We start from the raw sequence: 12158 nt of genomic DNA on the forward strand, positions 1-12158 counted from the left end.
TGCCACTCAGCAGCACAAAGTTGAGTTGATTGTATTCCTGCTGATAATTGTCCAAACCTTGACCTAACGACAAGAGAATTTCTGAGGTATAAATAGGGTGGCTTCTGCTGGTTTCGTCTCATGAATTTTACAATTTCCAAACAACAAAATTCCCATCTACAATGGTTGCCTTACTAAAAACATCAATGTTGGTGGCTTTACTAGCTGCTATGATCACTGCTACTCCTATCGAAAAGAGACACGACAAGTACTTTGTTCACCAACTTCAGGCTGCTAAAGTTCCCAGGTTTGACAAGAGGGATGATCTGATTGATTTTGATGACACCGAGGTCAGATACACTGCTGATTTAAAAATTGGTTCCAGTAAAGAGTCAGTTACCGTTATGATCGACACTGGTAGTCTGAGATTAAACGTTCCTGGTCCGGGGGCAAAATGTCTTGTAACTGCAACATGCCCTGCGGGTACTGTTTTCCACCCAGATTAGTCAAACACTTTTCACAACCTGAGTGTTCCATACGTTTCATATTACGGAAGCGGTGAAACCTCAGTAAAGGGATACACAGTCCACGACAATATCTTTTTTGACAATGGTGATGAAATTCCTCAGTTTGAATTTGACGTGGCTAACTCCACTTCTTTTGAGATGGGTTGGTTTGGTGTTAGATACCAGTCTAATCCTAACGCAAGTTACGTAGTTGCTGCTAAGAATGCGGGTTTGGTGGACCATGCTGGGTTTTCGTTGTACTTGGGTCCAGATGATAAGACCGGTACCTTCCTCGTGGGTGGAGTTGACAAGGCCAAATACGAAGGAGAATTGGCATTCTATGACACTGACTATTTCTTTCAAGGTAAATCCATAACAACAGCAAATGGCACAGTTTTGAATTTTCCAAACGAACTGGCATTGGATACGGGTAGTGCTGGTTTGATTTTAGATCCACCTATCGTTGAGCAAATATTCAAAGAGGTCAGTGATAAGAATGGAAAGATCTCCTGCGGTATAGCTTTGAATGGGGATAAGTCTTTTACTTTCGACCTTGGACAAGGAGTTAAAATTGATGTACCTTATTCAGATGCTTTCTACTGGAATTCGGATAAGACCAAATGCAACACTCGGATTGAAAAGACAGGACACCACGGTGCAACCCAGAATGTGGGAATTCCGCTTATTAAGCATATTTACCTAGCTCACAATTATGACACAGGAAAACTTGGTGTAGCTCCAGTGAAGCACACTGATGAGAGCAACATTGTTGATTTTTGGTTCTGATTAACTTATGAGTTGTTTAGTTTGTCTTCGTAACACGTTCGACTAATAAAATATTACTTATAGTATTAATGATGGAAGTTCTATCAAGCCTTCTTCAAACAATCCACACATCTCCAACTTCTCCCATTTTCTTTTTAGCCGTGAAAAGCAATCATGCCTTTACAAATAGAGAGTATTTACCACTTCATTAAATGCACCACGTGTATTTGGCAATGTCAATACCCTATAAACAAATCCCTTTTAATATTTGGTCTTTACAGACTCAAGATCATCGACCACATCATATTCAAATTCCTCTTCTCCAACAAGTGTTTCAACATCCTCCATTTTTAAATATGCTTTTTCTGGGGGTGGCAAGGTACTTGCTTCAATGAAAGTGGCTTCTTCATAATTGTAACCGGAAGTTTGAACCCTGTTCCTATCAACGAGATATTGTTGCTGTTGAGACAGTTTCTTGGGGGAGCTTTCGAAAATGCGAATATAAACAAGATACAAACAGATCAAACCAATCGATACCAATATTATTGGAACTACTACACTTGCAAGGCTTTCCAGCTCGTTTAGTGGCGAATCTGTCAATGTGCCATTCTTCAATGCAGTTGAATTAGTCTCCAAAAGCAAAGACTTGCTGGGGCCTGTACCATAATTTGACGTTGCTGCTCCACTTCTGGAGCTAAAGATGAAGGATGTATCACTTCTGGTTGCACCCTCATTTTCGTCATCATCTGAATTGCTCAATCTTGCGAGTAAAACAAATGGTATAGATAAAACGAGACCCATTGTTAATTTGAAGACTTGATGTTAAAAATGTATTTACAAATCGGTTGCAAATGTGAAAGCTGAATAGCATAATATATATATATATCTCCATTTCCTACAATCTTTCGTTAATATGGTGTAGCATCGCACCCTGCAAGATAATGCAATTGGATATGCATTTTTGGGTGCAAAAATAAAAGGATAAAGATAAAGAAAGTCAAGCTCGCAATTATAGGAAAGTATAATCTCTATAAAACTCGAAGTTCTTACCGAAGGTTCTTTTTAATGAACTAATGGCTTTGGAACAACCTTGGAATCAGGATCAGCTTCTCTGGTTTCACCATATTCAGGGTAAGTATTATACCCATAATCGAACGTGGTATAAAAGGTAGATCTATCATAGTCATTCAAATCTTGGCCGTGTTTGATTCTTTGTGGAAGATCTGGATTAGCGATAAAATGTCTGCCGAAACCAACTAATGTACGATCATTAGCGTCGGCATCTTGAAGAATTTTTTTCCATCCATCGTTTTTATCTTCGGTATAGTTTCCTCCTTTCAAAATTACCCCCTTCCATAAATCATAAAAGTAGTTGACATTTGCTGGTGATTGGACATCATCGGCATCGTAAACTCCATCAACTAAATCAATAAATGCCAATTCATGTCCTTCATCGGCCCGTTTTTGTAATTCTTTGAGGATGTAGGTGTAGTCCTCTTTACTTGAAGGATTGATGCCAGGTTCCTGAAATACATTCGCTGGTGAAAATCTAACACCTACTCTTTGTGCATCTGCCACTTTGAAAATATTGTCAAATGTTTCCAAAATGAACCTGGCTCTATTTTCAATTGGGCCTCCGTACTTGTCAGTCCTGGTATTGATCTTTGGATTTAAGAACTGACTAGCAATGTATCCATTGGCAAAGTGTAACTCAACAAAGTCAAATCCAGCAACGTCAAGGGCCAATTTGACAGCATTTGGGTAATCTTTTTGAATCAATTCTTCAACTTCTTCTGTTGTCAAGGGGCGAAGTGGATTACCAGCCTCAATGGCTTCCTTTTCTGACTTTTCATGTTCGTATACGTCACTAACCCCAACAAAATCGTAACCTTTTGTCTTCAATAAAGCACCACTAGCAACTCTACCCAATCCCCACAATTGAACAGCAATTTTACCACCTACTGCATGAACTGAATCAACAACTTCTTTCCATCCCAAGGCTTGCTTCTCATCCCAAATACCTGGAACATTGGGGTACCAACCTAGTTTCGGAGTAACAATTGTGGCTTCGGTGATTAATAATGCACCCGACTTGGCTCTATCAGTGTAATACTTTTTCTCCAAATCTGTTGGAATGTGATCACCCGGATGTGCTCTATTTCTAGTGGTTGGTAAATGGGCAATCCTGTGTTGAACCACTGTATTTCCAACTTTAATTGGTTTGAATAAATTTGACGATTGAATAGCTGCTTTTGTCATTATCACTTGTGTTTGTTCTTGATTGATTGGGTTGAAGAAGATATTGATTCCAATTGAGACGAGATACTCGAGGTCTATTTATATTGTGTCAATGTTGGTCTTCATAGTTGGTTTATTATGGTTGATTTGTAATATTCAATTAGCTCTCTTGGGTATACAGGCTTCAAAAGTGTGGCTAAAATTTCACGTAATCAAAGGAAAAAAAACATTGTTTGACAAAAGTCGGTTCGCTATTATCGAAAAAAAAGTTTTTCACCGAACATAACGGATTTAATAATTTCCTATAAGGGATATATAATCTCCAGTTAGTAATGAGATGACAAATGAAGATAACATTTACTAGGGAAGATGAGAAATCAACTTAACAAGGGGTTGCCCTTTGTGCCAGTGTTGAAAAGCTAAAGTGTTCATAGTCTAGAGCCACTTCTGCTCAACCAAAAAAAGTAAAACAAATGAGAGTTTGGGAACTACATATTTATTACTCACTGTCTCTATTGTGAAGCTATATAGATGGCTCACGTGACTACTGAAGAGTTAACTCCGCGTCCTCTTAAAATATTGAGGTAGCTTTGCCGTCCCACAAGGCCCAAAACATATGTTTTGGGCTTTTTAGGGTACCTGTGGTTCTTCTAGCTTCTATCAGTGGGATGCTATATTGGTTTTCTACTAATTGAGTGGTTTCAAACGGTGGTGCGCCATTTGTCATATGCTTCGCATTTTGCACCCAAACTGCTGTTTGGAATAGCCTGAGACAGGACAGAAAGTCCCCGATATACAAAGACGGTGTTAATGACAATCACAAAGAAGAAAAGGACTTTATACTATTGTAGCGTAATTTATATGTGGGAAAGTAAGTTATAGCTTCGAAAATCCAGGTACCAACAGATACCAACCAGGAACCCTTTTTTTTGTATTGTAGGATTATACAGTATACGATACTTTGTACGGTGAGAGTCAATTAAGACGAATACGGCCAGTTCATGGGGGAATTTAGTCAATAGATGAGATATTTGTCTCGTTAGAGGCTACTTTCTAATCCCCTTTTTGGTATTTTAATTATTCACTTTAAATTAACACAAGAAGTAAAGAAAAGTTGTGCATGAATGTTCAAGACAGGTTCGTTCGTATTGTATTTTAAGAACCAAACAACAAAATCCATTTTATATTTTATTCTTTTAATTTCCTTTTCTACTATATTGTTTGTTTTTTGGTCCCCCAAGTGACTAGGCTTCCGTTTATGTATATGCGTAACCTGGGACTGATTTTCTATCTTCTTGAGGTGATACTAATACAATGTGAGTAATACGTTAGAGGCTACGATTCTTTTTTGAGAACAATCAAAGATAACTTGATTACTTCAATTTGAGAGTCGATCAAGCTGTCATGTTTAGGTATTGACATTGCCAAATAAGGACGCATGTATATAGATTATGCCACTGCCCTAACTCTCCTTTCATTGTATCGATGTGTTTTGAATGTATAATGCAAAACATAGATCTGGTCGAATCAGATCACCCGTGCGTATGTAAATTTATGTCCTGGTGATGTGCGACTCACCAAAACTTATGTATAATAATGCCTGGTGTGAAGTGGCCCGGTTGCATCGTGGATAGCAAGGCGAACAGATGTTCTTGTCGAGAGCGATTTTAAAGCTCTCATGAGAGGTAACAATTTAGCAGCTTGTGTCCAGACGGGTGCTTTGGTATTTGATGGGAACTATGAGTATTGGCACCTGATGGTTCATTAACTGTTTAATAAAAGTTTTACAAGCTGTCGTTATATGTCGCAATTCGTAGTCTGGACGAAGTATCTCATTTCCTCTTACACCGTATACACGAGACACCATCATCATCCCATACTGAAACTGTTGGTAGTTTGAATTAGAGCTTTAAAGTAAGTTCGGATATTCGATCCGGTAACATTAACATTTCTCCGAAAATTTCCACATTTTTCTTTCTCTTTTCAATGGATTTGATCTTCTAATAACTATTATTGGCAGCTAGTACATTTTGCAGATGACAACATACCCCCGCATATATTCTTTTCTATTCCAGCTATGATGATTCGACTAATTTTGAAGAGATTTCATAGTACAGATACATTTTCTTCTCGAATCAGTTGGAAATTAATCAATCCCAAAATCTCAATTCAACAAGACTGTGCATTTTGTCAACAACACTTTCCACATGATAAACAAATCAATTTTGAGCAAGATCTCGACAAGAGTGCAGCAGTTCCAAGTAAACACGTTATGGTACTTACAACCAAACATAATAGAATTGAGGATTTTGAGTCCAGAATTGAGAATTGGCTGGGGACTTTGGCACACGAGGTTCATAAGCTACGTTTCAAAGTTCCATTGAGGTTAAGGACACTGATTTCGAGTATTGTGCTACGTAATAATGATGAGATATTACGCCAATATGGAGTTAATCATCACGCGGGTGATCAATTAGTATTTATTTATCCTGAGATGAAGATTGTAAAATTCAATATTGCCCATACTGCCCAATTTGTGAGCAAATACTTGAAAAGTGAAAATGAAGAAGAAATCGAGATCTTCAATCCATTTGCTAGAACGCTAGACTCGTCAACCAAACTTATATCGAAAATTAAAATCAATGATGCAAATTTCCAAGAATGGCATTTAAATAAGGACTTGATTGTGATTTGCGGTCATGCTAAACGAGATATTAGATGTGGCATACTAGGTCCCATTTTAGTGGATAAATTCAATGATGTATTGACGGCAAAATCTATGGATGATGGTGCATACCTTGGTGAAGTCACACATGTTGGAGGCCATGCATTTGCAGGCAATGTGTTGTATTACCCCAAAGAATGCTCAACTAGCCATGACTTCATCTGGTACGGTCGAGTGTTTCCTGAGCATGTGGAGATGATTGTTGGTGATACAATAGTCAATAAGCAGATCATCAAAAGTTTGTTCAGAGGTGATTGTCATCAATATAGTGCCTAGATGATAAAATAGAGCACAAGTAGGATAGAAAGAGTGTATAAAAGAGTGTTTTAAATGAGTATTTATTTATTAGTTTATTTATTTATTAGTTTATTTATTTATTAAGTTTTGTTTATTGTTCTAGCAGTTCCTTTTTATGAGATAATTCAGTTCCCTATGTACACACACTGTGTTTTGGTCGACAGAGAGATCTGTTCCTTGGATACATGAATTTCTAATTTGGCGACATTCACATAGCTGGTTAGAAACTAACAAGTATGATGCGGTTGGCTGGCGTGCTAAAACCCCAAACGAGTGCTCTAGGGATGCAATTAACAAGGCAATAAGGAAAACCGGCTGGATACCGAAACATATGAATTTCATTCAATGTACAAGATTTACTAAATCACAACACACCGACATGTTGATCCAAAATGAGTATGGTAAAATTCCGTCCCCAAATAGTTGTCAGAATTGGCCTACAACCATCCCACATTTCGCCCTTAGGCTTTGACTTTTTCGCTATATTGCTGTTCCGCGCTGATCAATTGCGTAATGGTTTGGAACATTTCCACATTGGAAAACCGGCTTGTAGTGTTTATATTCAAATAGATAGGCACGTTGTATTTCGCAACTAATTGTTGGTTCAACAGCTTCAACTGGTCACTTTCCTCAGTGCTGTTGATAAAGGTAGATGAATCTTGTATTGTGTAGACGTAATCACCCATCAATTGATTTTGCTGTTGGTTAATGTATATTGTAATGGGGGCCCGTTTATGGTAGCTTTGATTGTATGTTATCACTACTATATATTGTGTATCACCAATGGTCTTCTCCTCTATAATGTGATGTGACATGATATTATGGGACAATCTTATGGTAATGCTTTTGACTTCCACCTATTTATTCAATTGACGTTTTTGATAAACCCGCGATAAAAAAAAAGGATTTTCCACGAGTCACGTGTATCAGTAGTTTTTACCTACGGCAGTGGAAACCACAAACTATTTTGATGTTACATCTCATTGGTAATAAATGGAAGGCATTGTTGTCTGCTAAATTATAACGAGGAGTAAATACATAAGCTTTGAGCCAAAAATGTAAAGTTTAGAGTAGCATGGAAAAATTTATAAACGAACGCTACCGTTCTACAACTGTAGTAGGCTGCAATTAGAAGATCAAAAACTGAAGTTGTCAAAGAGCATGCAGCGGCCCATACGGAGGAGCACCAAACTAGATTTAATATTAAGTATCGTTATGACATATTAAACAGTGTGTTAAATTTCTTCCCATAAAGAATTAAAACATAACTACAAAGTTAAAAAAGTATAAAATAAAATGGTACGAGATTGAAAGAGCGAACCAACTGTTTCTCAACCAAAATTGGCATATAGAATAACAACTCAGTTTTCTATTGTCTTTCTCTACCTTTATCATTATTTTTTTAAACCTTGCGTGATTTAATTGTGCAAGCATATATATACATACATACATACTTAGTCACTTTTGTTTTTGTGTGCGATACTCTTTGTGGTTTTACGAAACTAGAACCGAATTGGGGAAACTGCAACGCAGATGCTTTTGCTTTTATAGGAAACTATAGTCCAAATAGCAGTTTGCACCTAACCAAGACAAGAATCGCCCCGATCCTTCATAGCAAAGGTGAAAAAATGGTTCTAATGTTTAACTTAAAGCTAGTTAAAGTCACTTCTATCTTTCTTTTCTCTTGAAAAAGCAGATAAAATACATTGTGTGTATCAAGAAAGAGGAATACGCTTTAATTATTCAAGTCAACGGAAGAAGAAGAAATTCAAGACAAGTAAAACCGAAACAAATTACAATCTTAAACAAAAGATCTTAACAATCCACTGAAGAATAATTAATTATTATAATCTCCTCAAACCAAACAAATTTGGAACTTTAAGAAAAATAATTCGGAATAGATCTTGCAATTAAAGAGCCCCAGAAGATTATTATCTTGTTCAATTTTAACTGTTTGTGTTTCTTAGTTTTACCATATAGTCGAGGAAGTAAAGTATCGATCTAAACTTGGAATACCTCCATTCACAAAGAGCCTTATCATTGCCTAAATCAGTCAATTCAAATTTTGGAATTTGACTAACTTTTCTTTATCAAAAAGGGCCTCAACGAAACCCTTGTGTTTTAAAAATCAATAAAAAGGCTTGGGTGACAAATAGCGGACCAAACATCATCTTTGATTATATATTACCTCCGATTATTATTTCCCAGGCACGAAAGAGTGTCACAATAACAATAGTTTGAGGAAGGAGTTTCCCTTTTATTATTTGTATTTCTTCAGACCCCAAATTCCGCTATTCAAAGAATTGGTCCCCCCCCACGAATCAACGAATAACCTATCGCACAAGTCACTTACCAAATATCAAGCTCTTCTCGTTGCACCAGGCTAAAGAGTACCCACTTAATAGCCTAAGCAAAAATTAACTCATAAGTGCTGATCGGTTTCTTGAAGAGCTATGAAATACCCCCAATCAAATAGGAGCCATATATACAAGTCGCTTTTCAATCCAAGCACTTATCAACAAGTTAAATTTTTCAAAAAGCATACACTAACGCAAGTAGCCGAATAATCTCCTCCACACTTCGATCTTACATAATATAAGCAGATAATATAAGGAGGGGACATTCATCATTCTTCCATCAATATTATATTTTCTTGAATCCACATTTGAATTTTTGACAAATAAACCGAGCCTTTTTGACTTTGTTGTGTGGAGAGTTTATTTTTTTTTTGATTTTCACCTTTCTGTTTGCGTTGATTGTTTTTGTGTGATAAATTAAAAGACGAATAAGCGAAAATTAAGAAAGAAAGCCATTCCACCCCTCACTCGTAAAAATTAGCCCCTGCTGCATTTGTTCAATAAAATCTCATTGATATACCCTTCCAATTTGCTTTATTTTTGAAATTTTTTTTTTTATTTTAAAAGAAGAACTATCTGGATTCCAATTCAATTTCAGTTTTCTACTGCAAACTTGTTTCCCATAAATTAGCGACGATACCATTAGTGGAACAAAAGCCATAAGAAGCGATATCCCCATTCCTTATTTGAAAGCAAACACATCATAGTTTAGCAAGTGAGTATCACCCGCCCTTTTCTGCAACCACAATAGCTGGAACTAGATACATATTATCTTTAGCAACGTGCACCACTTGTCATGGGAATGGCTTCAACATCATATTTCAAAAGTTCCAGCTTTAACGGATACACCCAACCGAGCAATGCAATGCCTAAAACACCCTCACAGACATTCAGCATTAACCCCAATGAGGAGCGGAATGGGTACTTCAAGAGACAAAGCCTTCTTCATAAGATAAACAACCCTTCTGGGAACTACAAACAAGAATATTTATCGGAGCCACTGGAGGATGGAAATAGCAGCACTAGCTCTCAACAACAGCCACAACAGGACTTGATCAACTGCATCAATGAACATATATTTACCGACCCTGAATCTGACAATACTGGGTTCTGTAATTTTCCCGTGGGCTTGAAAATTCATGTGAGGAATCCAAGATCCAAGGCTGAAATTGAGCGTATCATTTCGCAGTTATCAAAGTTATCAATAAATGAAGAAGAGCATGAGCATGAGCATGAGCACCAGCAACCACATCCACATAAAACTTTGTCCATTGGATTCAAGTCAAAATCAAATTTGGAGGACTTGATATATCGCCTTTATGATAGAAATATTGAATTTGAATTGGATTATTCAAAATTTGTCTCCCACCCAGGGATGCTTTTCATCAAGAATTTGTCAAGCGACTTGGTGTTTGAGAACAACTCGTTGTCCGGCGTATCACCCGATCCAACTTCAAATGACAGGTTGAAAGAGTATCACAAGTTGTATCAATTTTTGAATGACAACTGCTACTTCAAATCATTGCAAGATATCAGATTATTCAACAATGACTCATCAACACAAAGCAACAATCATTCAAGTAATGGATCACCTAATTACAGTCCAAGCTCAACAGCATTTGCCATTGTCAAGTTTGCAAATTATTTGGATGTCGATATTTTGATCGAAAAACTAAGCAAACGAACTCCAAACATTTTCAATGATAACCCCAATATCCCATTATTTCTAAACAGATATATCAACAAGCGAGAAAGGTTGTCTTTTGCTTCAGCAACGGGTTTATCCCATAGTTTTGTTCCGCGTCGCGGCAGTAGTGCATCCATTAGCGCAAATTCCATGTCAACATCATCATCAACCTCATCGACATCCCTATCACCAAGATACCATTACCCTAGTGCAAATTTATCCAGGAACTCCAATGACAACTTTTGTTTAATTATTTTGGAAAACTTGATCAACTTTTTACCTTCTGAATTCACCAAGGACAAGTGTGAACAATTTTTGAACAAGATTAGAATGTTTGGGAATCAAATTGAATCAATTTATATTCCAATTATTGATAAAGATGAAACTTTGTCACAATTGCATCCTCTTGATTTTGGATACATTAGATTCAAATCCACGGGTAATTTTACTGAAAATACCTTTCGTGTATTGTATTATTTGAATGATTTGCTGTGGGATGAAGTCATGGCTTTGGATATGAAAAATTTACCACCATTAATGGAAGAAGATTATGACGAAGGTGGCTTTAGCCTTGATGGGTCTTCAAGTAGCGGTGATGGCAGTGAAGATGATGATAATAATGTAGAATTTACCAATGATGCCAATGGACGAGATTCAACACCAGTGGTAATGAATCGTAAGTTGTCTGTCACTATTGCACAGCATAAACATAACCACTACTTGTTTTCACAAGCTAGCCAGTACTATCTATCATTTAATCCAAGTTTATTGAATACCAAGCAACTGCCCATTGGAATAAACTACCCTAGTCCCATATATACTATCAATTCATTCATTAGAAATGTGAATTATCAAGAGACAAATTTGTATGTAAACAATTTCTCGGTGGTTTTCAACAATGATGACATTACTTGGGAATCGTTTTGGAAGCAATTTGGTTTAATCAAATCGGCAAAAATCATCAAACCACACTTTTATCAAGATGAAGATTCAATTGATGGTGAAGAACATAAAGCTGGTCGTATCGGTTTCATATTTTACGAAACATTTAAAATGGCAATCAGGGCCATTTTAATGACCAATAACAAGCTCGTCCATGTGGACAATTTCAACCCCATGATTATTCAATCCTCTTTTGCTATTCAAAAGTCAAACGCTAGTCACAAAGCCTTTCCTTTACCACCAGTGCCACCCATGGTTATCCCAAATTCTTCTTTGCCCCTTGATTTCCCTCCACCGTCAAATAAAATTTTGGGATCTGCTGCTCATGCAAACCCAGGAGGCGGTATGCAGTACTACACATATCAGCCAATCGTGCCCTATTATTATGGGTACCACCCAAATCCGTATCTCTTTGGAGCTCAGAGTATGTTCAACGCAGGTGCAAAGCCAAACCTTGAACAGGCAACAATGTCAGCTACAAGTCAGATGCATGTAGGAAATGGACAATCGAATGAGCACGCATCGTCAACCCGCCAAAAAGTTTCAAATCAAAATTGTGACTAGCGCAGCGAAACTTTTATATGATGCATAAGAGAGAATGGTTTTTTAGTGGATGTGTGTGTGTGTGTGTGTGTGTGTGTGTGTGTGTGTATGTGTGTGTA

The 12158-nt window shown here is 37.1% G+C and overlaps 5 protein-coding genes and 1 pseudogene across 5 annotated transcripts, besides 1 other annotated feature; 3 read left to right on the plus strand and 3 right to left on the minus strand. All coding sequences in view use genetic code 12, as the record gives it.

Moving 5' to 3' along the window:
• Window positions 1–161: 161 nt before the first annotated feature.
• CORT_0G02170 lies at window positions 162–1271 on the plus strand (annotated as a pseudogene).
• Window positions 162–1271: a sequence feature.
• A 240-nt stretch (window positions 1272–1511) lies between these two features.
• On the minus strand, window positions 1512–2051 carry CORT_0G02180 (hypothetical protein; the record flags this gene model as incomplete). The annotated part of the gene is made up of 1 exon (XM_003870975.1): window positions 1512–2051. One exon carries the CDS (start codon window positions 2049–2051, stop codon window positions 1512–1514), a length of 540 nt encoding a protein of 179 aa, XP_003871024.1.
• Window positions 2052–2312: 261 nt separating this feature from the next.
• On the minus strand, window positions 2313–3509 carry CORT_0G02190 (Ebp7 NADPH oxidoreductase; the record flags this gene model as incomplete). Its single annotated transcript, XM_003870976.1, has 1 exon — window positions 2313–3509. One exon carries the CDS (start codon window positions 3507–3509, stop codon window positions 2313–2315), a length of 1197 nt encoding a protein of 398 aa, XP_003871025.1.
• A 2056-nt stretch (window positions 3510–5565) lies between these two features.
• CORT_0G02200 (hypothetical protein) lies at window positions 5566–6489 on the plus strand (the record flags this gene model as incomplete). The annotated part of the gene is made up of 1 exon (XM_003870977.1): window positions 5566–6489. One exon carries the CDS (start codon window positions 5566–5568, stop codon window positions 6487–6489), a length of 924 nt encoding a protein of 307 aa, XP_003871026.1.
• Window positions 6490–6971: 482 nt separating this feature from the next.
• On the minus strand, window positions 6972–7325 carry CORT_0G02210 (hypothetical protein; the record flags this gene model as incomplete). The annotated part of the gene is made up of 1 exon (XM_003870978.1): window positions 6972–7325. The coding sequence occupies one exon, from the start codon at window positions 7323–7325 to the stop codon at window positions 6972–6974; it is 354 nt and encodes a 117-aa protein (XP_003871027.1).
• A 2338-nt stretch (window positions 7326–9663) lies between these two features.
• Window positions 9664–12060, plus strand: CORT_0G02220 (hypothetical protein; the record flags this gene model as incomplete). The annotated part of the gene is made up of 1 exon (XM_003870979.1): window positions 9664–12060. The coding sequence occupies one exon, from the start codon at window positions 9664–9666 to the stop codon at window positions 12058–12060; it is 2397 nt and encodes a 798-aa protein (XP_003871028.1).
• Between the last annotated feature and the right edge of the window lie 98 nt (window positions 12061–12158).

This window comes from Candida orthopsilosis (genome assembly GCF_000315875.1).
Source record: "Candida orthopsilosis Co 90-125, chromosome 7 draft sequence".
NCBI classification, from domain to species: Eukaryota; Fungi; Ascomycota; class Pichiomycetes; order Serinales; family Debaryomycetaceae; genus Lodderomyces; species Lodderomyces orthopsilosis.